The 26,824-nt window shown below is 37.9% G+C and overlaps 1 protein-coding gene across 7 annotated transcripts in view; it reads right to left on the bottom strand.

Moving 5' to 3' along the window:
- NNT (nicotinamide nucleotide transhydrogenase) overlaps positions 1-26,824 on the bottom strand; it is a 43,096-nt gene that overhangs the window by 15,942 nt on the left and 330 nt on the right. The window contains exons 1-18 of one of the 7 annotated variants that reach the window (XM_071731634.1): positions 26,597-26,619; positions 25,780-25,974; positions 23,135-23,158; positions 19,404-19,633; positions 18,515-18,732; positions 17,079-17,166; positions 16,283-16,371; positions 14,524-14,711; positions 13,751-13,884; positions 12,348-12,539; positions 11,091-11,244; positions 9,700-9,861; positions 8,013-8,123; positions 7,184-7,329; positions 5,681-5,876; positions 4,818-5,051; positions 2,912-3,072; positions 2,006-2,185 (exon numbers count right to left, since the gene is read on the bottom strand). In XM_071731634.1, coding sequence (XP_071587735.1) covers positions 2,006-2,185; positions 2,912-3,072; positions 4,818-5,051; positions 5,681-5,876; positions 7,184-7,329; positions 8,013-8,123; positions 9,700-9,861; positions 11,091-11,244; positions 12,348-12,539; positions 13,751-13,884; positions 14,524-14,711; positions 16,283-16,371; positions 17,079-17,166; positions 18,515-18,732; positions 19,404-19,633; positions 23,135-23,158; positions 25,780-25,930 — 2,658 coding nt within the window. In that variant the 5' untranslated portion in view covers positions 25,931-25,974; positions 26,597-26,619. Of the gene's footprint in view, positions 1-2,005; positions 2,186-2,911; positions 3,073-4,817; positions 5,052-5,680; positions 5,877-7,183; positions 7,330-8,012; positions 8,124-9,699; positions 9,862-11,090; positions 11,245-12,347; positions 12,540-13,750; positions 13,885-14,523; positions 14,712-16,282; positions 16,372-17,078; positions 17,167-18,514; positions 18,733-19,403; positions 19,634-23,134; positions 23,159-24,140; positions 24,234-24,907; positions 25,044-25,779; positions 25,975-26,219; positions 26,505-26,596; positions 26,620-26,824 lie in introns of those variants that run through there. The other 6 variants (XM_071731627.1, XM_071731628.1, XM_071731630.1 and 3 more) reach the window with 6 other exon arrangements.

Here is a 26,824-nt window from a genome sequence, read left to right as displayed (position 1 = left end):
CAAACACCTTCACATGTGTACTAGATAAGCTTCAATACCTTGCTTTGGTTGGAAGTTTTACAGGAGATGAATATTTTTGCTTAATTCCACAGGTTGCAACAGACAAAAGCAGAGTTTATTGAAAGTTAAGCTGAAACACAAGCTTCAAGACAATGATACTGTATCCCCCAATTATAACAATGCTTTTATTAGTAATGATATCCATTAAAGGAAGCAAAGCAGAAAAGAAAAATGCTGAGTATTTCTATTTATTGTGCAGAACTTCAGAGTGATTTTAATTTTACTGTCTGATCAACTTTAATTGTCAGGGCCTATATAAAGCAGCACAAAGTTTCTCGAATACTGACTCAGAAACCCACACATTCTGAAATGTGAGAAATACCTAGAGGAAAACCACTTTAGCACTGCAAAACTACTTTGCTAATGACTTCCCCAGGCTTCCTGTTTTTCTTGATTACTCCAACCAATAGATACCAAGTATCTCAAAACTCTCTGTGAGTGCTGAGAGAAGCTAGCAATAAAATTTTTAAAGGAAGGGGACAGTAAAAGAAAATTAAAGTACACACTGGGAAAATATCTATCCAACAGATCATATTTTCACCAAGACTTACATGAATTTGATCTTCCAAGAACATACTTCTTGTATCTGTCACCCATAAGCATCATGTTTCTCCTGATATGGTATAAACTGCTGACTGAATGTATATGTATACATTTTTATATACTAAAAGATGTCCCATAAGCTGATTTCCTGTTGCTAAGGAAACAAAATGTTCAAAGAAGATTCTTACTGAGTTGTACTTGGGATTATTCATTTGAACTCACCTCCATGAAGCTGCACAGCTCTTCTGAAACTGTATGTTGAGAGATGAAAATGAACAATACTGAACATTCCTAACATGGTAACAACACTATATATCAGCAGAGATGAAGTAAAAGAAGACAGCCTAGGATGACTATAGAAAAGTATCAGGACAGTAGAACAGCAGCACTGATCATACAGGAACACATGAGCCGAAGCAAAACACAAAGAAAATCAGGAGGCTGGCAGATGGTACACTATGAACAGTCAAGTCATTACCTTTCCATCTTTGAAAAGAAAAGGGGGAAAGATACAAAAAAATAAGAGACTTCTGTACAAACACGCCATATAAAAGGAGGCCAATACTAAAAAAGCAGTATGAGTTATAGATTTACTCATTTGCTCTGACCCATGAAGTACAATCAGCAGCACATTCATGCAAGCATGCTGCCCCCCCGTGGTACTTCGAAGTAGCTGCTCCGAACAAAGTGCACTTTCTGACACTCCAATAAGCAAACTTTGTATTAGTCTCAAATCCCACTAACTAAAAGTACCTCCTGATGATAAAATTTAAATTCACTTAAATTTAACCACACTTCAGAGTGACATGACTGAAAAACACAGCCAAGCACAAGTGATCATACATATGTGAACCAAGATTCAACACCAAAATCAATGCAAGGGTTTTCCTCAGAGTTTTGAAGTGTGATGCACCTCTCCAAACCAGAGAGACTGACATCTAGCACAACAGTTTCATCCAATAACTTTGTAGTCTTCAACCACCTAGTGTTCGGAATTCTGATTGCTCATCACCCTAGCAAACAAGATGAATAATATCTTTCGTTACCAAAAGGTCAACCAAGCTGGTGAAAGGTCTGGAGAAAAAGTCCTCCAAAAAGAGAATGAGGAAACTGGGAATGCTTAGTTTGGAGAAGGCCAATGGGAGACTACCACACTCTATAACGACCTGAAAGGAGGTTGTAGGGGGATGGGTTTTGGCCTCTTCTCCCAGTAGCAGCAGAACTAAAGGAAACAGACTGAAGTTATGTCAGGGGAGGTTAAGACTAGGTATGGGGAAGAGTTTATTCATTGAAAGAGTAGTCAGGCACTGGGACAGGCTGCACAGGGAGGTGGTGGAGTCACCACCTCTGGAGGTATTAAAAAACCACGTAGATGGAGACCACATAGGTGCTGACATCTTACCACACACATGATGTAAGAGAGGATAGCACCAGAGGAGCCAATGAGTGCACCAACAATGGTCAGCAAGTTGTTGTTCAGCAGAAAGCCCTCAGCACACAGTGCCCATCCAGAATAACTGTTCAGGACAGTAATAACTACAGGCATGTCAGCACCTCCAATAGCTGCAGTTAAAGTGACACCCTGAAAAAAGAAAGAAAATGTTTCAGTATAAGGTATGACTAAGGGGACCTGCAGAAAAGACAGTCTGCCTGCAGCACTGAAAATTAAATAAAGATACTTAATAACTTAATTCAAGTCTTTTCAATGTAGGAGACACCAAGCTGTGGCCCTAGGACAGGGCTTACCAATTCTGCCTTCTGAGGACAGAAAGGCACTCCACTGTGCTCATCGTGTGCTTAGTCACCTTTTTCTCACAGAAGCACCCTAACAAGCTCCATAGAACTGTTAATGCCATTAAAGGATTCACAACAGGCAGTCTTTGCAAGAACAAGTTTACAGAATGATAATATTCAGGGTAAACTGTGCAGCAGCTAGTGTATAGGAGAAGTATAGGAGAGTGTATAGGAGTATAGGGTGTATAGGAGAAGCTGCACATGGAGATAATATTATGTTACTGAGATAACCTGTAAATCCAACAGTCCTAAGTATTTTAGGATAAATTTTCCAAAGTCTTTTAAAATACCAGTTTGTCACAAAAGAGGCTCCATTAAATCATAGATACAAGTATTTATATATCTACATCCCTATTCTCTAGAACAGTGATGCTATACAGCTAGATTTAGGGATTTCTACTGCAAGTTAGCATACATGCACTATAAATATCAGGAGTCTGGATACAAAACTTGCAAAACTGAAGAACAAACTGGTTTTTTAACTTGTCTCACATCCTACAATTCCCCAACTTACCATTATGGCTGAGAGCGCTGACACAGAACCCAAGCAAGTAAGTCCTGTGGTGTAAGTAGGATCAATCATGTATGGAATCATTCCACCAGCACTGGCAGCCAGCAACCCTGCATTCAATGCATGTCGACCAGGCAAGAGCAGTGGTGCAGAATTCAGAACACCTGCAACCAAATGCATATTCAGACACTGAGACATACATTCAAAAAAGCCTGTCTCTTGACCCAGCGAAGACTGAATACCTCAGTCAAAGAAAATTTTTTAAAAAGAAGGAGAGGTAGAAGATAAAACAAGTTAGCTGCCATGTAGACTTTGTGCTGACTCAATATTGTAACACAGTCAGACTTTAGAATCTAGATTCTCAAATATCCCTGTTAAAACTCTTCCTAGTCTCTCTGAAGTGCTTCAGAAAAATCATATCCTTCTCTTCTTGAGAAGCTTTTTTTTTTTAAAACATACTTTTCACCCTGGCCCCAAGTCTTTGCATGTTGTATATGGCACTCTGTAACAGAAAGCTTTCAGCTGGAACTTCTTGCTATGGGTATTAACTCAGTCTTTCAAAAGCTGTTTGCTTACAAAACATATGACTAAGCAGATAACTCTAAATATAAAACACTCCTGCTTTCAAATGCTTTAATTTCACCAATACGCTCCGTCACAGACTTTCCATAGCTTCCCACATTGGCAGAGACTTGAGGGGGAAAAAGCATTTAATATTTGTGTCATTCAATACAACTATATATTTATTTTTACCCTAGGCTTTTCCTTTTTTCCAATAAACACAGCAAAGAATAAAAATAATGCAAGTTTATCCATTTTTGGTATAAGTAAAAATTTACCAACTGCCCCATTTAAATTTATCTGAACTCAAGGGAAAGAATGAACTGATAGACTCAGGCCAGAAGTCAAAATATGTGATCTAGTACCTCTAGTTCAGTAGTATAGACAAGCTTATTATTATTGTGCTGATAAGAAAATGCAAGGGGGGAGGGCAGATAATAATAGAAGTGTGGACTGAAACAGGCCAAGTAACATGCACACAAATCACTTGTAGGGGTGGAAGGGTTAAGATAGAGAAAATAAAAAACATGACTGAGATAAAATAAATAAATAACTACTTATCAGAAATACATACTACTGACATATCCTTCAAAAGATTATTAGAGTAGACAGCTTTCCATCCATATCCTACTTCAATGGCTAGTCTAAAAAATAAATACTGAAGAAAGCGAACAGATGTTTCCCAAAGGAAATATTGTAAAGCTAACAATAGGATTAGTAATATGAAGCTCTTAGCCAGAACTTCTTCATACAGGTATTATGTCAGTCTCTCAAAAGATGTGTGCTTACAAAAGCAAACCAAACCAAACAAAAGCAATAAAGTAATCTTCATGTGTGTAGCAATCAGGGATTAGTGACTATTTAACTTAGATAGACAGTCTTAACTAATTTTGCAAGCTCCCTACCTAAAAGGAGTCTGCAATGCCAAGAACAAAATCCCATAAATACTAGTGGTGCTCACTAAGCCCAGCAACACAAGAATTTCAATTCAAATGTCTGTTCAAGAATAAGAAGTTGTGATAACAGAAGTTAAATAAAATCAAATAAAGAAACAGTGTCAGCTAGTGTCTTAACAGCACTAAAGCAATCTTATTTCTAGACAAGATAAACTGAAGGAAGCTTACATGACTTGGTAAGTAACAGCAGTATTGTGTCCAAACACTGAAGACAAATGCTTCATAATTGAAGCTATACACAAAATAAACATATGAAAGCATATTCATAAAAAATAAATATTTTACCTGAAGCAAAATACAAGCTTTCCTTCCAATTACACAGCAATATAAAGCCAGAGCTAAACCCTGGGGCTGGGGGTAAATTCTTTAATAAGTAATTCTGACTCTCTCACCTTGCAGTTTTCCATAAGCAACAAGAGAGCCACTGAAAGTCACTCCACCAATGTACGTGCCAAGGTATGCCACAATCTTGGTGAGGTTTGCAGCAGGATCAGTAGCAAAGTGAGGATATTCAATTATGTATTCTGCTATGCAGGTGAGCACGGCAGCCAAACCAACCAAACTATGGAAAGCAGCAACTAGCTGGGGCAGATCTGTAATCTGGATGCGTTTAGCAATTGTCAGACCTATTGAGAGTTGAAGACAAGAGGGAAATCTTATAAAACACATCCTATCTCTGCAGATAGAAATTAATGTATCGTGGTTCAGTGTGCAATGATTACATGAATGTATGCACCTATTCCAATGGCAAAATTTGTTCCACACTAGAAACTGCTATGGCATTTAACTAAAGCTGCATATATGTATTTTGCAAAATATGGGTATGATGGGAATTAAACATACGATTAAAGCATATCATGATCTTAGAGTCTTCTCTAAATATTGAGAAAAATCAAAATTTTGTGTCATGAACGCACAGTGTGGAAAAGAGAACTTTTCAGCATCCAGTCAGGAACAAAAGTATGAAGTTAGGCAAGTTCATTCAGCTCTGCATGCCCCGTTTCCCTATCAGAGACAATGGGCTCCTACTCTTCCAGCAGTCTCCCCTTTCTTAACCATATCCTGATGCATTAATAAAAGCCCTGAAACTCACAATTCTTTGTACACGTATTTGCAAAATAACAGATAAAAGTCATAAATAATCTATGATTTATAAGTCAATCCATCTCTGCTCTCTACAATATTTTGTGTATATACAGCTTACATGAATGCATGTACATGCATATATTGTTAGTTTACAGTATCACACACATACCCATGGTACCACCAAGTGCCATTGCACCAGACATCTGTGCCAATAATTCAGGTGAGGGTTTAAGGCCTCCAAGAGTTGCTGCTAAACCTCCTGCAACGCCAATCATACCCAAAGCATTTCCAAGACGAGCTGTTCCTTGAGTGGACAGACCAGCCAGGGCCCCCACACAGCATAAGCCTGAGCCCAGATACATAATCTTTAAAATAAGAAGAACATCAATATGCATACATAACGTAGAGAAAAACTGCATAATCACCATAAAAATCTTCAAGATTACTACGCAGTAGGGCTGATTTCTCCAGAATAAGTCACGGTTCTTAACTGAGGTCAAACCTCTTTTGACTATGAGAAACTGCTGCACAGGATGTAATTTTGGCCAATTAAAATGTGGTATATATTAAAACTTTTCCCACTTGACTTTGGTTTATCTGCACCATGAATATTAACCTCGAGTCAAATTAATTTGCTATACCAGTCCACACCAGTTTTTCTTTAGCAGAAACCCAAAGCTAAACTGCTCTGTTCATTACTGTAATACCTTCAGAATTTACAAAAAAAGCTGTGCGAGGTGTAAGCAGAATTACCTTTGCCTCAAACAACAACTAGCAAGTGGGATGTCAGACACACACTCCTGATAAGCACCATGACTTAAACAGTCAGGTGAGGAGTCTCACCCAGACAAAGCCAGCCAGGGGCATCAGCTCACTGCTAACTGGCAACCAGCTAATAACCCTTGGGCTAGATAAGGGCCAGTAGAGGCACCAGCCCCACTCCTTACAATGGGTAAAAGCAACAAACTTTGAATCTGCCACAAGAGTGGCAGAAAACTCCTCATTGCTGCCAAGGACCAGACCAATGTCCCAGGAAGAAAGATGAAAGATGGACTGAACGTTATGGGATCTGCATGCGGTGCACTTTCTCTCTTCCTCTCCTTCTTGCTCTCCCTCTCTCTTTCTCTCTTTTTCTTTCTCTCAACAGACTTGCCAAATCTTTACTGGGTCACTTCATACTCCTGTCCACCAAATTAAACTTTCTATTTGCACCTGGCCCACCACGGCTGTTTTTTTTCATGCAGGATCTGAATATTAAGTTACATCAACCACAGGGTGGATCATAACAAGGTGCGTTAGGTACAATCCCTGTTTATTCCTCTATGCTGAAATCTCATCCCATCCAGATGTCATACCGACTTTAACTGTCATGCCAAGTAAAATTTTCAGAAACATTTAAACCTGATTTCTGCAAATATTTAAGCTTTAATTTAGGAAATCTCTCCAATAAATAACAAAGTACCTGCTGCTTTACAGAAAAAAAAATTCAAAGCTTTTAAAATTTTAGAGTCAGCATTTGGGGTACGATTGTGAGCTTAATCAACTTCAGATTGGCTACACAGCTGATAAAGACTACAGATAATGTGCTATTTACCTCTCAACACAGTAAGCAGTAAAAACAAGATACATCATTTTGAATAGTGGGATACAAGCCAAAAAAAAATCTTCTTACCTGTTCAATGTTGTAGCCACCACTGAGAGCAGCTGCATAGCCTCCTACAAATATACCACCAGGAAGGAGGTACAAGTAATTGTACTCAGGAGGATCTGTGGGACGTTTGAACATATCCAGCATTCTCTGTGTAACTAGAAATCCACCTGGGCAAGCAAAGAGACATATTTGATAAAAACATATTACTACAGAGTTACCAACTTTCACCAATAGTTTCTAAAAAGATAGTAATCTGGAAAAATCACCAGGAAATGAAGGAATAATCAGGGTGACATCCTGCTTTCTTAACCTTTGGAGGAAATTCACAAAAAGGAGTCAGGAAGCCTGAAGGACATGGTATGGCTTCGTACCCTAGGCTGACTGCAGGACACAGTTTAGTCGACTAGCAAAAAAACATTATTTGTAAGCTACCTTACTTGCTTTCTTATCTTACTTATTTGTGAAGCAGGGAATTCTGAAGCTCAAACAAGCAGAGTTTTGTTCTATGTATATTTTTCAAGTAGGAAAAGGAATACAAGGAGTACTACCTCAGGATACATCCAGCAAGGGTTTTCATACAAACATCACCCAAAGGACTTCAAAAGAAAAATGCACATTTAAATGTGTCCCTAAAAAAAAAAAAAAAAAAAAAAGGCTACACCATAGGGTGTGCAAAACAGGGACAAAAAATCTATGAAAATTGAGGGTCATGTTCTTTATCAATGGGTACTCTCAGATCCTAAAGCCAGAATAGTATTTCTGAAAGCTATACAATTAAAAAGCTAGAAGAAATAAAAAGAATTACGTAAGTGCTTTAAAGTTATCCTTGGGAAACTATTAACATTCCTACCTGCAATATTGACTGAAGAGATGAAGGTCGAAAGTACTGCTAGGCTTTGAGGAGTGTTTTCAGGGATATAGTTCCCTCCCATCAATACTAGCCCACCAACTGCAGTTAGTCCTATTTGAAAGAGGAAAAGGCATTACTGAACTTTAAAAGGCTCCTTACCTATAGCAAGTTTCCTTTCAGTTGTCAGATACCTGTCAACACAAACTTTGACCTCTACTCTACACATTACTATTTAAATAAAGACTACCATCACCTTTTTCGGAATTAAAAACATGTTTCAAAAGAAAAATATATGAATTGTATATGAATATCAAAATAGAAGTATTTTGATACTTGTTTGATAAAATAAATAACTGCCTGTATTCGTCCAAGTTGATCAGGCTAGTGACCTGTCACATACATACAAAAACAGATATATAAAATCTTACATATTTAGAGTAGAGTTATACAATAGAGCTACAAATCTGTCCTTGTTTGGGCCAGGATAGAGCTAATTTTCTGTCTTGTAATTTTGCTTTCAGCTAAGTCTCTTGTAAGTAGCTGCACTTGCTGAAATTAAGAGCAAGTTTAAGTTTCTCAGTGTCTGCTTCTAGGACTGATAACACTCAGTGTTTACAGCTACAGCTAGAGACTGGTAAGCAGAACCGAGGACACTGCTCAGTTCTGAGGCACATTTTGCCCTCCAGAAGGAGAAAAGGAGTAAAGAGATTACACCTGCAACCCTCCTTTAGGGAGGGCCAGACAAGATAAATGACCAAAATTGACCAGAGTATTCCATTCCATACACATCATACTCAGTATAAATTTGAGCGATCACAAGGGTCAAACTTCTTCTGCCCTCTTCCTTCTACCTTCACCTGTCCCTGTTTGCTTCAGCATCCTGGAAAGATTCTATCCATTTGTCTGCCTGTGGTCCATGCCAGCCTGAGTCCAAGTGTTCCTGCCTCCAGCTCCTGACTGCTGCTGACTTCAGGAATCCAGCCTGGACTTTCCCAGGGCTGCCCTGCAGCCTCAGGTGGTGACATGAGCATTATTGGGGAAAAGGCGGAGGAATGTGGTATCATTTTGCTGTATATTTGTATATATTTAATAATTTTTCCTTTTTATCATTACCGTTTCATTAAAGCTGTGTAGTTTAGTTTCCAACCCATAAGCCTCTCCCCCTTATTCTCACTCCTTTCTTTATCAGGGAGGGGAGGGGGACTAATAGAGAGCATCTGTTATTCGGTTTAATTGCCAGGTCAGCGTTAAACTGTGACAAAATCTCACAGGTCACTTAGTAATTTTTTCTTTGCTCTCCTGTGAAAAGGTATAGTTTGACGAGAAAAGACAATCCATAAAATATGAAGACATTTTCATGGCAACATATTGGAGAGATGAGAGGAAATATGGGTTCCATGAGAGACTTCAGAGACTCCAAGAAAAAAAAACTTTAAAGCAAACAGATTAACAGCAAAAAATTACTTATATAAATTAAAAATACACACCATCAGATTTGCCTTTTTTTGAAAAAACATGCTCCCAGGATGAGTACATTTCAGGTGTCATTGTTACTTATGAAAGTAAATTCAGACATATGAAGCTGGCATTTTAAAAAGCATATAAGCAGATTTCTGTTTAATGTTCAAGTAGAAGAAGGTGTGCATCCTTCAAAGAGAAAACAAGCAGCTGAGTGACAGTTACCTACCTGAGATAGCATTAGTCACTGACATGAGTGGAGAGTGAAGAGCAGGAGTCACTCCCCATACTGTATGGTACCCCACTATTCCAGCTAGACCAAATGTTGTCACCATTTGTGTGAATGCAGTAGTGGGAGCTACAATGCCCAGTCCTAACATAGTGGCTAAACCTAGAAGAAAGCACAGCAAAACATTTCTGTAACTTCTCCATTGTTTCCTATATTTAAACATTATACAAAGAAAAAAAAAAAAAGGCTAGTGTTAAGCTAAAAGCAAAACATGTTTCATGAATGTTATTTCAAGAGCAAATTATGATCTTTGCCAACTACAAGGATCTTGTGGTGCTAATGTTTATTTTACAATATAAAATTAAACCATAAATACAGTACACACATCTTTGTAATGCATGCACACAAAACAGCAAAGATAGGATTCTACACCAACATAGAATCCTGTTGCTCCTGTTCTTTAGCAAAAATAAGTCACAAACATACTGAGATATTATTACTTGGAAGCATGTATATGCATGTATATGAATAACAGAGACTAAAATTAAGAATACTCGGCTCATCAATTACCTCATGGAAAAGTCTGGATACACTCAGAATACCAAATGACAAGAAGAGCCAATATTAATTTGCCAAATCAAATGCCCCGTTCTCAGTATTTCACTAGACAGTGGGCATTTAAGAATTGGGATGGAATTCATTCTAATGCAAAGTATGGGTAAAGTCCCCACCAGAACTCCTTCAGAATTTTATTTACTTTACTGGTATTTGTATAAATACACATGCATAGAATCATAGAAAATTAGGCTGGAAGAGACCTCAAGGATCATCTGGCCCAATTCTGGCCCAGTCCTTTTAATAGTATTATTTAGATGAGATGTCTCAGCACCCTGTTGAGCTGAGACTAAAAACCTTCCAAAGTGGTGGAATCCACCACTTCCCTGGGAGACCATTCCAATGTCTGTCCTCAGACAGTTTCCTCTTCTGTTCAATCAGAATTTCCGCAGGACCAACTTGTGCCCATTGCCCCTTATCTTGTCCATGTGACTCCTCATAAGTGGGGAGTTACCATCTTCTTTGTAGCCCACACAAAGTACTGGAACATCATAAGGTCTCCCCTAAGCCCTCTCTTCTCAAGGCTGAACAGACCCAGTTGTTTCAGACTCTCTTTATATGGCAGGTTTGAAATGTTAACAGCTCTCATTAAGATTTTATTTTCCATCTCAAAAGCAGTTATTACACTACACTCATTTTGCACCAGGACACACCAGACAATCAACTCCCCTCCTAGCTAATTATTGAACTGAATGAGTAAGACCAGGGGTCATGTAGAAGTATTAGTGAAATGAGGAGCACTCTACCCTGTTTCCCCAACTCTGGAAGTTGCTTACCTGCTGTGTATGCAGATGCACTAGTCATAGTCTTTCTAAAAGGTGTGACAGTAGCTGCTTTTTCTGCTTCCATCTCTGCTACTGTCTTCTGCTTCACAGGGGCTCCTTGAGGAATGTTATTTGGTGGAGGTGCTGGGAAAATCACCTTGCCATCCTGACAAGAGATATATAGTTACCCCTAACATGGTAGATGCTTTAGAGTTAAAGGAGCCTGCTCTTCTTAGTCCTGCAACTCGGTTAAGTCATTCTACAGCTATGCCACTGAAACACCTTCCCTTTCTGCATCAGCTGGAGTTTCCAAGAATGGATTATCAGTTACAGCCTGAGCAAGTTAACCATACTCGACTGAAAAAACAGGTGAAATCGGCACAAGAGCACCTGGTGGAAACACATGGCTTGAATGCAGAAACCAAAACAAAGAGGTAATTTCCATAAACCGAAAACATTTATGCAAAATAAACTGAGGTCTTGGTAAAAACCAAAATCTGCTACAGATCTCAACTGTAATCAGAGCCTGCCCAGACCTCAGCTAGGTATTAAACATGTCACCTCGTGTCTCTTGCTGTTCTTCAGGCTTCTGGGTGAATAACCAGTGAAGGTGTCAGACCTAAGCTGCACACAAAACTTCAGTGGTCTGGGAGAGCTGAAGTCAATCCAAGAGTACATAACAAAGCATTGGCAGCATTATGCCCAAAACTCAGAAACAGAAATTAATACCTGTTACTTAAACTGCAAATTATTGCGTCTTAAAAGTTGCATAAAGGAGAGCGCATCCTGGCCCACGCTCAAATTTTGTATTTTACTATTCCCTAATCCATCTTAAAATATCCTGTATATTATAGTTCCATTTTTTTTTTCTGAAGTTAATCTTGTAAGAACAGAAACAAGCATGTATTTTTAAAAATGAAGGAAGAATTTTTCCCTGGTCCCACACTAATGTTTCAAAAATGTGTTTAATAACTATGTTTTTATCACATGTATACAACATACAATTTTTTTTTTTCTTGTTTTTCATGAGTAGACGTTAGGTATTTGTTTAACAGTAACAGAAGACAAAAGCAAATAGATTTCACTTCACAAAAAGGGGTAGAGGCTTATTCAGCCAAATACAAACACAACTGCTCCAACACAATGCCCATCAAGTCACAGCTGAAGTCTGTAGGCATGCAATATCTTTAAATGCATTTTGACAAGACAACACTGATAAATGTCAAAGTATGTACTCACAAATTAAGAAGAGAGTACTAACTGGCTTACCTTCATTACTACAGTTCCTCTAACAACATGATCCAGAGTCCCATAATCAAACTCATCTTTTGGATCAAAATAGAAGTTCTCTTTGTCAGGACTAATAGCCTTTAAGAGCTTGATAATATTATTGGAATACAGAGTACTGGCCTGAGTAGCCATTCTGCTAGGCAGGTCTGTATAGCCAATGTGTGTAACACCCTGGAAGAAATCCAAGTAAAATATTAAGATTACTTCAACCTCAAAAGAAGCAACATCTCTTCCAGTATATCCTTCTGGAACTACGTATCTAACTTGGTTTACTTACTGCCATTTTTAATCTCTGCTAAAACTGTTACCTGCAGCTCTAATATTATTAAGCCACAGGAAGATTACCCAAAACAGTTTGAGAATTTAATATGAACAAACCAAACACCTTTAAAGGAATTAGCAACATGCCTATACACAGGTGTACTGATGCAACAGCTTGTCCTCTCCAAATCCTACTATTCTGCCTAGCTTCTTAAATCAATCAGGAAACAGATTACCCTACCCAAAGCTTGGCATCTTCTTGGTCCCTCTGGAGGGCATGCACTGAAGGCAACTTTCTGCAGTTTCTGCAGGAGTGAAAGGAGCTTCCTCAAAGCTAACTGGCAGTGCAAGTGTAACATGCCAGAGTTCACACTTAGAGAAAGATGTAACATAATATATCCACACTGTTTAAAGAACAAATACCAGTATACCTGGCTATCGAGCTCTCAGAAGATGTGTGAAGCTGAAGCTGGCATGCACTCTTCATGTTCAAGCAAGCTGATGTTAAAAGGCAGCTTTTGAGTTGCAGGAGCAAAGATCCATGCAGGCTTCAAGAAACTCTGGCTTTTTACTGCAATACTCTAACACACTGCTAGTAGTTCTGTACTGCTGCTCTCTTCCACAGCTCATTGCCTGTATACTACATCCAGGGGTGGTATTTCTCTGACTAAAAGCCCTCCATATAAGTTCTTCAAGAAAATATCTGATTATTTCTATTTTACAGTTTTTAAGCAATGATATCAAAAGCCCTAGAAAACCACAAAGCCAAATACAATGCATGACTCACTATGTGTATATATATACACACACACACACACACACATATATACACACAACCTGCTTATATTTATGACAACCATGGCAGACATATCCAGAGAAAAATCACTGTATTTTGAAATCTAAGTGGTAAAACTTCCATACTTAACAAGGAAATTAAGGTATCTGGTTTTTTTTTAAGTATTCAAATTGTTATACATAGAGGGGACTACTGACCAAATGAAAATCTCAAATATTACTAGTGCTCAAGTAAGAAAACTAGATCATCAGTTCCAGCATACAGTTTACAAAACACAATGTGAACTCATGCAAACTGCAAGTGATCTGCAGATCAAAATGCTCACCTTATGAACATACATTTCTCCAGGCTTTGTAGTCTCAATGTTTCCCCCTGCTTCTGCAGCTAAATCCACAACTACTGAACCTTCCTTCATTGATTCAATCATATCTTTCTTAAACAAGATGGGAGCTTTTTTGCCTGACAAAACAAGATATAAGAAGTTAAATACAAAATAGAGCTTTTTCTCTATAGAGTTTAGGAGTTGAGTTCTCTCTATCTGTAATCCTTATTTTTGTAAACAAAATTTTCCAATAATAGTTACCTAGGTTAAAATCTCAAAGAATGTGTGTTTATACAGGCAAAGGGAAGAGATACTTTAGAACATTCCCCCCCAGTATAAAAAAAGCTATGCATTTGCAGTCTACCCAAGATGCTGGCAAGTCCATTTTTTTCTTCAGCGAACAGATGACATACAATCTTAAAACTCAAGTCAAGTACTTTTTCAACTGGACTTGATTTGGTGCACAAGTTGGACAGCAGTAGCAGTGATGCACGAAATATTAGTCAATATGCAAGAAAATTGCAGCCTTACTTTCTTACCATCTACCCCTTGTTTAATAAGAAAAAATGATTATAATGAGACAAAGACTGCTTGTTTGTGAAAAGTTTGAAAAAAGGCATACGCCTTTATCACTTCCCATTTATCAGGGAAGAGAAAAGTTACATGATCAAAGAGATGTAATTCCTTAATGCCTGGTTTGTACTGCAGGCACACCTCCAAAACATGCCAACTTAGACCTGATAAACGAAAATTAGCATCTTGCACATAAAACATACCTGGAATAAGTGCTGTAGTGATAATAATATCAACATCTTGGCACTGTTTGGCAAATAGTTTCATTTCAGCCTCAATGAATTCTTTGGACATTTCTTTAGCATAACCACCTTGTCCCTCTCCAGATTCCTTTAAGTCTACTTCCAGAGGTTCAGCACCAAGAGACTTAAACTGTTCCAAAGCTGCAGCTCTAGGAAAAGACAAATATGGAGGAGACAATAATCACTTTTTTAAAAATCCACCACAACATTTCTGGTCTTCTTAATACTAGTCTTGTTAAAGTAAGAGATCCAAAACTTTTTCTAGGATTAGGAGACTATAAGTACAAACCTCAAAATTTCTGTATTTAGTGAAAAAAGTAAGTGCATCAATAATTTTATATTCCTAATGAATATACTTGAATAACAAACGAATGCAAGCTACCATTTCCTGCATAGTCAGCAGAGTTGCTCCAAGAAAAGTCTCAAATCTGGGAGCTTAACTGTTGAGTAACTCTACACACCCTTATCATAGCTAGGTAAATCTATAGCCCAAACTCAGGTGCCTAAGACAGGTGATATATACACAAACCTCTGGCCCTGTCTTTAATCTGTGAAATACCAGCAGGTCTTATTTTAACAGGGAAAACTGGCTGGGAGAGGGCAAATGTGAGATTGGACAGGTTGGTGGTCTGGGTTGGTTTTGAGTTAGGTTTTTTTACAGTTTTCTTGTACATCTGTAATTTATTTTGCATCATATGATATCACAGTAAATAACTAGAATAAATTTCAGCGTTAGGTGAACACTCACAACATACAGAGCATTTAACACAAACATTCTTGTAATCCAAGATACAAGTAAAGATGATACTTTGGAAGGGAAATGAGTCTGAGAAGTTTTAAAAGTCAAGAAAAATAAACCCTTTCCAGTTTGTTTTAAGGAATATGAAAATTTTCTTACTGTGAATCATAAATCTGGAGATAATTTTTCTTCTCTCATATTAGACATAACAAAGTAGCACTAGATGACACTTCGGCGTAAAATCAAAATATAAAAGTAATTTTAATGCAAATACAGTATTAAGCACATAAAAATTCACTAAAGAAGGCTGTTTTGAAAAAAAAAAAAAAAAAAAAAAAAAGAGTTTACAGTCCAGGTAACTATAAGCAGAAAAATGTTACTGCTTCATAATTTTCTGTCTATTACTCTAAAAAAGTAGCTAGGGGACAAAATAATTGTTCCAAACATAAAGAAGAGACCCAGGGAAAACACCATTTAAAGCAGATTCAGCTGAAGCTCCTGTTTCATAAATAAAGTAACTTGATCACTTTCTCTTCTTCAGCAAATTGGAAGAATAATCTCTCCAAAGGGTTTCTAGCTGGCCTCTCTGACATCAAGAGAGTACAAGTGAGAGTATGCAGTTATACATCTGGGCCAAACCAAGCTACAAATGAGGGCACAAAGACTATATCTTTATCATGCTTCCTGTGTCCCCAGTAACACACTGAAGTTCTGGATAAAAGCCCTAACTTTCTCATTTTCATAAAGCAACAAATTTTTATTCATATAGATCTGAATGATTTCATGAGATAGACTCTCTGGAGGGGTATGGTTTGGGGTTTTTTTGAGGTATAAAAAAAATGGAGGCATAATAATGAAATAAAAACTGGTAGGAAAAGAATTGTGATTCAGTGCAGTACAAGTGTTTTCACTGTAATATAGCCACAAACTACTTAATCATAAAATAATTTCAGAATGCTATTACCACTTTAACACACGTACCTAGTATCAAATCCACGAACCACTGCACCCATTGATTTAGCGGCTCCTGCAGAAGCCAGGCCAGCAACACCTCCTCCAATGATCAAGACCTAAAATGATACAAACTATCATGCTTGGCCCACAAACTAAAACTAGAACTCACTAGTAAAGTAACACCCCTGCACTGCCTTCACAACCGTCGACGTACCTTAACTAAGTTGTCATTTGTAATTTTTGTTTAAATTTTGTCAAATTTAAACAAGTTATCTTAGGACACAGAATCCAAAATTACTTTGCTAAAGCTGCCCTGTAAACGTAACAGCTCAAAAGCTGTAAACTCCTGACTTCACCTATCTGAGGGCAAATTCATCTGTAGCTAAGAGCTTATGTAAGTAAGAAGAGGTTTTCTCCTTAATTCCTTTTTTCTCCACCTTTCTTACCTCTACTTTCATTTCTCTTTAACTCAATCCAATGCATTTCCAATCAAGCAAACCTTTCCATCAGTCTTAATTCACCAGAAATCACAGTATCTGATTGTCCTTAAATGCTTTCGCCATATGGAAAAAAAACCCAAAACCTATCCTTGTATAGCTGGTCTGATTTTTAAAACTACACAAACTCAAGTAAGACTCAAATTACTCAATAAAAGAAAAAATATTACTACAGGTAGTGAATAAAATGTGGTACATAAGTACAGGCATTTCTAAAGTCTCTAGAATTAGCCTCAAGGCAGGAAAAAAAGCCTTCTAACACATTTGTAGCAGTGGTCAGGAGCTCAAATATTATTCTGCCACAGTCTTTTTCTAACTGCACATACCTTTGCCGGAGGAACTTTACCAGCAGCTGTGATCTGACCCGTGAAAAATCGACCAAAGTGATTTGCTGCCAGTACCACAGCCTTGTAACTGCCAAATAAAGACAAATATTTATCACTATTTTCCAAGTCTCAGTATAATTCCACTCATGGCAGGAACTGAAAGGATGAACATCTGATCATAGCATGCATTAGATAAAGCCAGTTTAATATTTTACTGTTGAGCACCGGTTTAATTGTCTTTGTCTGGATTTCTTGTTTTGGTTTTTTGTTTTATTGATTTTGTTGGGTTTTTTTTTTTAAGCACGAAATGCATTCTCAGATAGAATTTTTGGACTGCTACATACTTGATGACCACAATGATTCACACTCTCAAAATTTTACCTGAAAAATAAATATACAGCTTATCAAAAGTTAACTCTGCAGTATTCGACACTACCTTCAAAGGCTGTAACCTAAAGCTTGTTAGGAAATGAATCATGAACAAGCAAATGAAAAACTCACAGTAACTTTGCAGTAAAGTCACTTAGACACATTCAAAATGATCCTGTGATGCTGTCTCTGCAGAGCTATATGGCTTGTGGCAAACAGCTTAACCTTGCTACTTCTTTTGCCCAGTCTGCTTTGGGTGGCTGAATGACAAGTTAACATCAGCAGAGATGTACCATTTTCTTGTACTTTTACTAACAGTGTTGGGGTTCAACAGCCCTGTTCCACTCTCTTTCCTGCCTCTAGCAGGGACATATGGAGGTTTGTATGTTGTAAAATTAGCTATCACTCTCAATACAGCTTGTAGCTTGGATACCTTTAAATACATTGTTAATGTTTGTACTTTAGTAAAACTACGAACAATGAAAACAGAGAGAAGTAAGCAAACATGCACATGGATGTATACTGAGGCTGTTCACAGAATTTGTCAGCCTTCTCCAAGGCTTATTATGCCTAACCAATATTATCCAATTAAAAAAAAAAATAAAAAGGCAATGACGAACATAATAATACAAGTTGCAAAGGATAAAGATGTCTGAGAATATTTGGTCTTTTGTTTATATCTGCCTCTGCAAAGCATTCACACTGAATGTTGCTTAGATTAGCTCCCAAGATCAGATCCCAATGACAGACAATCAGGGTTCAAGGTGTCTTGGGTGTCTTTGAATATGCTCTCAACTACTGCAGATTTAAAAGGCAGTATACAGATTAGAACTGCTTTCAATTTTGTTTATTTCCAAAAGCCTTGCTATGATCTGCTACAAAGCTGATTGCAAGAAACTTAAGTGGTTTGGAACCTCCAACAGCATCAGCCTGCTTGAAACATCTGTATGAAAACAGAGATCTAGAACTGGTTGAGACATACCTAATACCAAAGTACATAGCTTTTAATCCAGCTACGCTTACTGAAGCCAATGAGAAAAAAGAAAATAAAGTACTAAGATTCATACCCAGCAATGTTGGCCATGGAGCTAAGTGCATCATAACCCTGAGCAATGGTGATCCGTGGAACCTGATCCATAGCCAGGACAGTAGTTTTTTTTTCTGCGAGTTTTTTGAGGAGGTCTGGGTTTTGTGCAGGGTAGATAAAACTAATCAGGGTAGCCGACGTCTTAAAAAGATCTGCCTCGTGTACACCTAGAGCTGAATTATGTATAGGAGCCCTCACCTGAGGAAAGAGAAGTTTCCAAATCAAACAGAGGAAATAAATCAGAACACAATCAACCTGTGTGCTCAATCCTGACAGGACAACTTCAAATACAGCAGTTAAAAGAAACCTTAACAACAAGTTTCAAGTATTTCTCTTTTTAACCTCAGGATTCTGCACAACTTAATACCTCTCCAGAAACTTCACTTTCACTCCTCTTCCCAGCTACAACTCATTCAGTTACTAACATTTTTGAAACACACTGCTGCTGTGCATTTGTTGGATGTCTGACTGAGAAAAGTTAGAAACCTGTATGTTCAAAATTCCAAGCAACTCCCTTTTCCAAGAGTAACTTGAGCTATCTGTGACTAATTTTGGACTGAAAGGTTCTTAAAGCAGAGATCTCCTCTTCTGATCAGAGTCCAAACTAGCCCATCTTGTTCTATAAAAAGGACAACTCCTCCAGGGAAGTTAAAAACTTCATAAAAATTTTTTCAATGCTGCCATTTAGTAGTTTACTACTGTAGGTGCACATTTGAGCTGTTAAAAGAACAAAAAAACATATTAAAACTGAAATTGGAACTTATATTAATTTGAATGAGCTTACTAACTGAACTTTCAGCAGACAATCAAAAAAAAAAAAAATTCCCTGTTTCTCCAAAATGAATGTAACAAATTAATAAAATAATTACTTTAACAATCAAATCAGATGCCAGAACTTCTTTGGTTCCCTGGATCTTTGCTCCAGCTTGTCTGTAATGGTCATCAGAAAATTTGGAAGCTTCTCCAGCACCATATTCAACCACAACATTGAAGCCTTGTTTAACCAAGGATTGAACTCCAGCTGGTGATAGAGCCACTCTCTTCTCATTCTCAAATATCTCCTTGGGGACACCTACAGTCAGCTGTTTATAAGGAATACCTGTAAGAGTAGCAGATAAATGAGTGTTAGTTGAACTAATTATTAATTAATTGGTACTAAGAGCAATGTTGTACAGACACCTCACACATAACACTTCTTCCTGCTGAGGGAAGAGTAAGCAGACAGTATTTCCTAGCAGTTAAATTTACATTGCCTTAAAATACACCATCTTTCTAAAGATCCCCGTTCTCTCAGAAGCCAGAAGGTCAGCACAATCAGGCACACAAGCATTAACAAATGTTTGGTGCAGCTCATGTCTACATTATTTATATAGTTCTGACTGTAATTTGCACTCTGACTTCTACAATACACACTGGTCTGGCAGTAACACATTCTACCTGGAATAAGAAAATTTCAATCCCCCTGCAGTCACTTTGACTTTACTGTGAAGTAAACAAATAAGCTTCAACAGCAGAATTTAATTTAACTGACCATGCTTTAGATGTCTATCAAATTATAGGTGTCTCCGCTCACTAATAATGAATGTAACTTGCATACACTGAAAGGCACAGCTACAGTGTCGAAATACTCAGAGTCATTACAGAAATAAAAATTGTGAACTCAGGAGTTCTTGAAGAATAATGGAATGTGCATCTACTAGTTCGTTCAGCTATACTTCTTTTCAATGCCCTTGTCTTAACTTGTTCAAAGCTTTAATAAATAACACCAGGAAATTGCTAAAGCTGTCATTTATCAATTTTAGCCCAAGGTTTCAATTATAAATATTACACGTTATTCAAGTACAATTTGTAGGCTTCCAGTCCAATCTGAGAGCTAAAGTTCTCTAATACACTCAAGTGCTTAAATATGTTATTTACAAATACACAGACTCAGGAAGAATAATCACATATCAAATTCCCACATTGCTTCAATTTCACCACAGAGCATGCAGTCCAGCACACATCCAGTTCTGCACCAGCTTTTCACTGATGTGTACCCATATTTTAAACCTGAAACCTGGATATTGACATTTAGATATGAGCAGTCATTCATATTAAAGACTCAGAAAAAAGCCAAACCAAACAAAAAACAAAAATCAAATAAGAAACAAAAAAAAAAAAAAAAAACAAAAAAAAAAAAAAAAAAAAAAAAAAAAAAAACCAAAAAAAAAAACCATACCACAAAAACAAATAAAAGGGGTATGGAGGAAGGCTAGTTTTAAATTACAAATGTGCTTCTAATTGAGCAAACAATACCACATATTGTGCTGCAAAAATTCTACCAGACTAGTAATCTGTTGCACACTTTAGGAAGGCCACTGTTTTTCTCTGTTATCTTTTAATATAGAAATAAGCAAAACAAAGAATAAAACACACTATAACAGCATTGAGGAGCTCAATTATTTTGATATTTTAAGTCCAAAAGTGTCTGTGATGCACAACTGGGAGTGTAAGGTGCTTAAAGTTTCAGATTAGCAATTTTCAAGACACTATCAACTTCTGAAAAAACAATACAGAGTTGGTAAGAACTGTATAAGTCAGTCACCTAATAACCATTAAAAAAAAAAGACAAAAAATCAATGACCATATCCAACAGGAAGGCATAATAAGATGACCACAGAAGTGCACTGCTTCTAATTATGTTTAACTTTAGCTTTCTCTTTGAAATTAAACTAACAAACTCCAGGTGTTTTGATATTTTGTATGCTGGAGAACATTAAAAAACTTTAGATTACAAGCCAAAAGTCAAATTCATTAAAACATGTTTAAAGGAGCATGAAATCACAGCAGGCATATGCATACCTAAAACAACAGACTTTGCAAAGATTTTGCTTCATTGGTATACACCATATCTAAGCATCACTGTACAACTCAGGGCACCCTTATCACATCAGTACTAACCAACTGTAAGCTACAGTTGATGCCACTCATGCCAATCATCCTTGACACTTGGAGAACTTTCTCTTCTGATTACTACACAAAAAAAGTCTAGCTTCTGATTTTCTCTAAATCAACCCAGTGAAAATAAGTTATCTTGTCTTTTAGAAGCAGAAATTATACCAAGAAGACTGACATTTGTTAGAATAACAGAGATCAATCACAATGAAAGTAAGTAGCTCTAGAACAGAACACTCAAAGCTAAGAAAATAAGAACTGGAGTGCTACATTCCCCATCTCTCTTTTTGGAGGTTTCTGCAACACAGAAATGCAGAGGAAGAAATGGATAAACAACAGCACACAGGAAACAGAAGGGTGGTTGCAAATCCAAAGGTACAAAAACACTTGGCTAAAGCTAATAAACCTCTCAAGCAACAAATAATAGATTTTTTTTTCGGCCCCTAAGATTCAAATTACATTAGTGCTTCTGGGTTTTGTTCACTTGCTTTTGTGTGTGGTACCGAAGTAGGAGACCAAATGGCTGTGAGGAATGGGGTAAGAATACGCACTCACTACACACCATATGAGTTTCCTCTCTTCTTCCTTTCACATTGTTGTATCTTGCATACAACAAAAATAGGTAAAACCTTTTCATATCTGCACCATATTTTCAGTGAGCAGAATGATCAGAGACCAATGAAGAGGACTACACCCTCCTCCAACTGCAAAGCAAAGGCCTATGTTAAAACTTCAGGACAGGATATGATAAACAGATGTTTGAAAGTAGCTATAGTATGGTCACGGATTTGGCTTGTTGAACTCTGCAACTTCATTGAAGTCATTAGTTTTGAAAGGCTGAAATCTAGAATTATAAATTTAGGATTTTGATTCAGGTTTCATTTTGAGAAATCATATTGGCTATCCTTGCCATGGTTTTAAAACAGCATGAGTGTGAAGCTTCCAAGTTGCCTTTCTAAACCTCCGCATCAGATAATCTCGTTAAGAACTGCCTTGAATATGTAACTAATTTACTGCTTCATAACATGAAGAACATTTTCCAAAACCAGACCGATGACACACGCATACCTTGTGTACTTTTTTGAGTCACAATAAGATTTTGAATGTACTGTTCACTGAGGAAGATACAGACAGTACTTTTTTGATACAGAGAATCTACAACAAAAGGATTCTAGAATTCTAGTATGGAATGTACATAAACTAGAATGAAGAAAAACTTGAAAGAAGTCACTGTTACTCATCCGCTTAACACAATCTCATCTGTGTAACAAAGACATATTAAAGCACAGACTCAAAGTGAACAAAGTAAGTATATAGTCTACATGTACAAGCTTCAGAAATAAAATGATTAACTATAAAAAGGATATTGTCCATTTAACTCCCATCTAAGAAACTCAGTGTTTAAAGAAGCTCCTAAGTTAAATGTATCAAGAAAATTCAGAACATTTTACATAGAGAAATAGAGAAAAATAGAGGTTTTTAACATCCTTAAACTGATTTGAGGAAGCAGTCTATAGTGAAATAGTACCAACAAATATGAGACTGACATAGAGAAAGGAGAAGTTCTGACAGTATGCCGTATGTTGTTGGATGTGGAAAAAAGAAGATATATAACCTGACTAATTTCTAAGTTACTCTAACACCAGCTTTAAACAAATCATCTCACCTGTTCTGAAGATGAGGACATAATCTGAAGCACAGCAATATGATGTTGGCAAAAAGAAAAAAAATATGGTACAGAAGATTAATCATACACCTGACCCTTCTTCTAACACAAGCAAGGAGATACAAAAAACCCCAGTGAAATTAAAGGAGAATGTCTATGGTTTATAAGCAATGTACAGGTTATCTAAAGAACTGACAATAAACTGTTAGAGGTTTAAATTTAGAAAGAAAACAAAACAAACAAACAAAAAAAAAAAAAAAAAACCACACACACACCAGGAAATAAGAAAGAAGCATAAAAGGGATATTAAAAATCCCAAGATGAGTAAAAGCCACAGTGTTGTACAACAAAGCAATCTGGAATTATACTGGAAACCTCAGAGCTGGTCACTCAGTAAGCATTTTTCCCCAGACTTGAGAAAGTTCTGCCTCTGTTTCTGCAGCATCTGGTGCTAGTGACTATTTCAAACAGGTTACAGGAATATTTGTGTACTCCTGTAGAAAATTTCTATGTTTCTATGTAACAAAGAAAATAGTAGCAAAATAAATACTAGTAAGCAAAGTATCCATCTTCCAAGGTTACTTTTCAACTGACTACAGATCTCTTCACACCTCAAGCAACAGTTATTCTTGCACACAACAACCTGGACTAAAGGAAAACTAATCTGAGAGAAAGGAAATAATAACTACAGGCTTAAGAATAATTACTGTACACTAGCCATTTCAGAGAACTAGTCCTTCATATTACAGTGATTTTACTGTCACTATAATCCAATATAATTTCTGGAAGAATAAAATGTAGCTATTTTACATGCTCTTAAATTCTGATTCAAGAACCCTTGAAAAGTAATACGCCCTAGGCTGTTTTATCCTTGATTTTTCTTCTAATTAATGCCAAATTTCAGATTACTAAAAGGAACTATAAGACAGCTTAATTATGAACTAAAAGACTTATCAAACTTATAGTTCTCAGAATTAAGCAACTTCATTGCACCAGTACTACTCACCCTTAAACAAGAGCTTCCACATGACAGATCTGAATGTTTAAATACATGATGCTAATCAAAATTCCCTGTCCTTGTGGAAAAAGTTCTGAGAAGTGATTTACAGAAATAAGAAAATGCACACACACTCACACACACACACAGAGGCAAGCATACTGATCTTACTAAAACTGAAGAGATATTTCAGTTTCAGGATCAAATATGTGGTAAAAGTCAAACACAAAGATCGATTCCAAATTCCAACATGAACAAGGGCACTTACCTGGGACATCTGAGAAAGAACTTTGGACCTAGTTTCCTATGTCCCAGGTTAACACACTCAACAAAGCGACAATATGCCATATCAAGACACAAAAATGCCTCTTTCATTCAGAAATTTAATACGGGGGGGGAAAAAACATGAGAAGCATCACTAATTCAGGGGATGGCAAAACTATTACCTGCTCAGTTCTGACAAGATGCCAGATCCCTGGGCTGTAAGTTAGAGCAAAGAAGCTCAGGTTTCACCCCATGCAACTCTAGAAAAAGCCATGCAACACAGATTACCAGGAGTCCTCCAGTCAACTCTTCCTCTCATCATGTTTCCTCAGAAGCTCCAAAACACTAGGTCATTGATTTAAAGGACCCCAAAATGTACCAACCGTTGTTAGCATTGTCATAAATTCCATGCAACAAAGGCTCCTCAGAGTTACACAGTCTAATCATATGTCCTGTGTTTTCACAATTGGACACTTCTATTCACAAACAGCACCACTAATGCAGATACCTACTGTGCATGTTTGGAAAAACAGAGAACCACATGTACAATCAGTTTAACTCTCCATATTAATCTGTCACGGACTGAGAAGACCCTGTATCAGCACTGCAGCAGGATCTCTAAATTACTTCCAGGAGACATGACCCATTCAAGATAATGGGAAATACCACCATTAAACCAGTTTTATAAGTTCTTCAGTCTTCTAGCTGCAAGGCTGTGCACAGCAAAAGAAAGAGCAGAAAAATGTCAGTTCTAATTTTCACAAACCAGGATCACATCACAAACTAGAAAAGAGATGCTCCCTTTCTCCCCTCCTTTTTTTTCCCTCCTGAATCTACTTTAATACTATCTGCACAACAATATAATTAGTGCAAATATACTAACAAACCCTACAAGTAGAGATGGAGATCAGAAGGTGTATCATAAAAGTTTACTGACCAAAGACAAAGAGACTTCTCAGATGGGGTAATGACATCTATAAATAGAAAAGCTTGCAGATGCTCTCTTACTAAGGGCTGTATTTTTTCCCCTGGACGCAAAGAGTTGCACTGCCACAAGAAGTAAGGGTTTAAATAAGTAAAGCATTTGTTTAAATACTTCCCTCAGGCGAGGTCAGTATGCCAAGCAAGTGCCACTGGGACTTCTGAATCTCTGCTCATAAAAACTATTTGCATCCAAATTATTCATAATAAACACAAACACCTACTGCATAAGCGCTTTAAAACCTGTATAAAATTGTACTGCAACAGATTGACTCATGTATGGTGTTGACATGATTTCAGCGTGTTTAACTCCTTCCGGTACTAACACACATCTGAAAGAAAAACTCAAGTTATCTTCATGTCTTAAAATAAGATATTATTTACAGCAAGATAATGAATTTACCTGGCTTTGGAGCTGCCTGAGACATGAGCATCTGCTGGGTTCTAAACATCTGCAAATAAGGCATCTTAGCAGAACGCAGTTTAGGTGGTAACACATTGCCAAAAACAGGAGTTGAGCAACCACTAACAGCAAAACGCAGAAGGCTCGCCATTTTGCCCAGGCCTCACAGCAGACTCCTTGCCACGTATGGAATTCCTGATGCACAAAGAAAAAAAACACAGGAATTATTACTGCTGCTAGAGAGAAGGTATGTAAACTCAGTAGCTTTAGTTCAGACAACCGCCAGTGGTTACAAGGCAATCATTTCTGTACATCTTTTCTTTTTAGCTAAAAAAGAAAATCTTTTTCTTTTTCTCAATCTGAGTAAGACAGGTAACAAGCCAAAGTAACAAGCCCATGGGAGGACTGACATTACAAATCGTATTTCTCTGACTCAACACCGTATTCCCTTCACACCGTTGTTCTACACAAACAACTCCAACACGTGAAACCTTCCCGCAATGGAAGGCAATCAGGCAAACAACCCGAAGTCCAGCCAGCGTGGGACAGCATCTCCCGGGCGCTCGGGAGACATACCAGAGTAGGCACTAGGGGTGGGACAAACCGGGCCGCCCGGCTGCCAGTTGACCGCCAACAGAGGTAAAGAGGCTGAGGAACCGAAATACCGCCGCCGCCGGGCACTAACGCGCCGTCCCGTCCTCTCCCGCCCCGTCGGTGCTCAGGACGGCGGCGCACCGCCACCCGCCGGCCCGCCCCACAAGGCAGGAGTCCCGCTACATTCACGCAGCTATTTGATAGCCCGCGGCCACTGACTGACCTTGGGCAGGGGGCTGCTCCTTCGCTGTCCGGTCCCGCCGCCCCCCACTGCCACAGCGCCCGGAGGCCCACGCCGGAGGCCATGGCGCCTGCGACCTCCCCGCGCCCCTCCCTGCAGGGCTCCGGGGGCCGCTTCCCGCGCCACCTGCCTTCTCCCTGCATTCCTCCTCTCAGAGTCCGCCTTCACTCCCGCCTTTCCTTCCCGCCGCTCCCGAGCGCTACGCCGGCG

Source organism: Heliangelus exortis, chromosome Z, assembly GCF_036169615.1.
Source record: "Heliangelus exortis chromosome Z, bHelExo1.hap1, whole genome shotgun sequence".
Taxonomy (NCBI): Eukaryota; Metazoa; Chordata; class Aves; order Apodiformes; family Trochilidae; genus Heliangelus; species Heliangelus exortis.
Note: the sequence above shows the minus strand (reverse complement) of the source record. Positions and strands in the feature narration are given on the sequence as shown.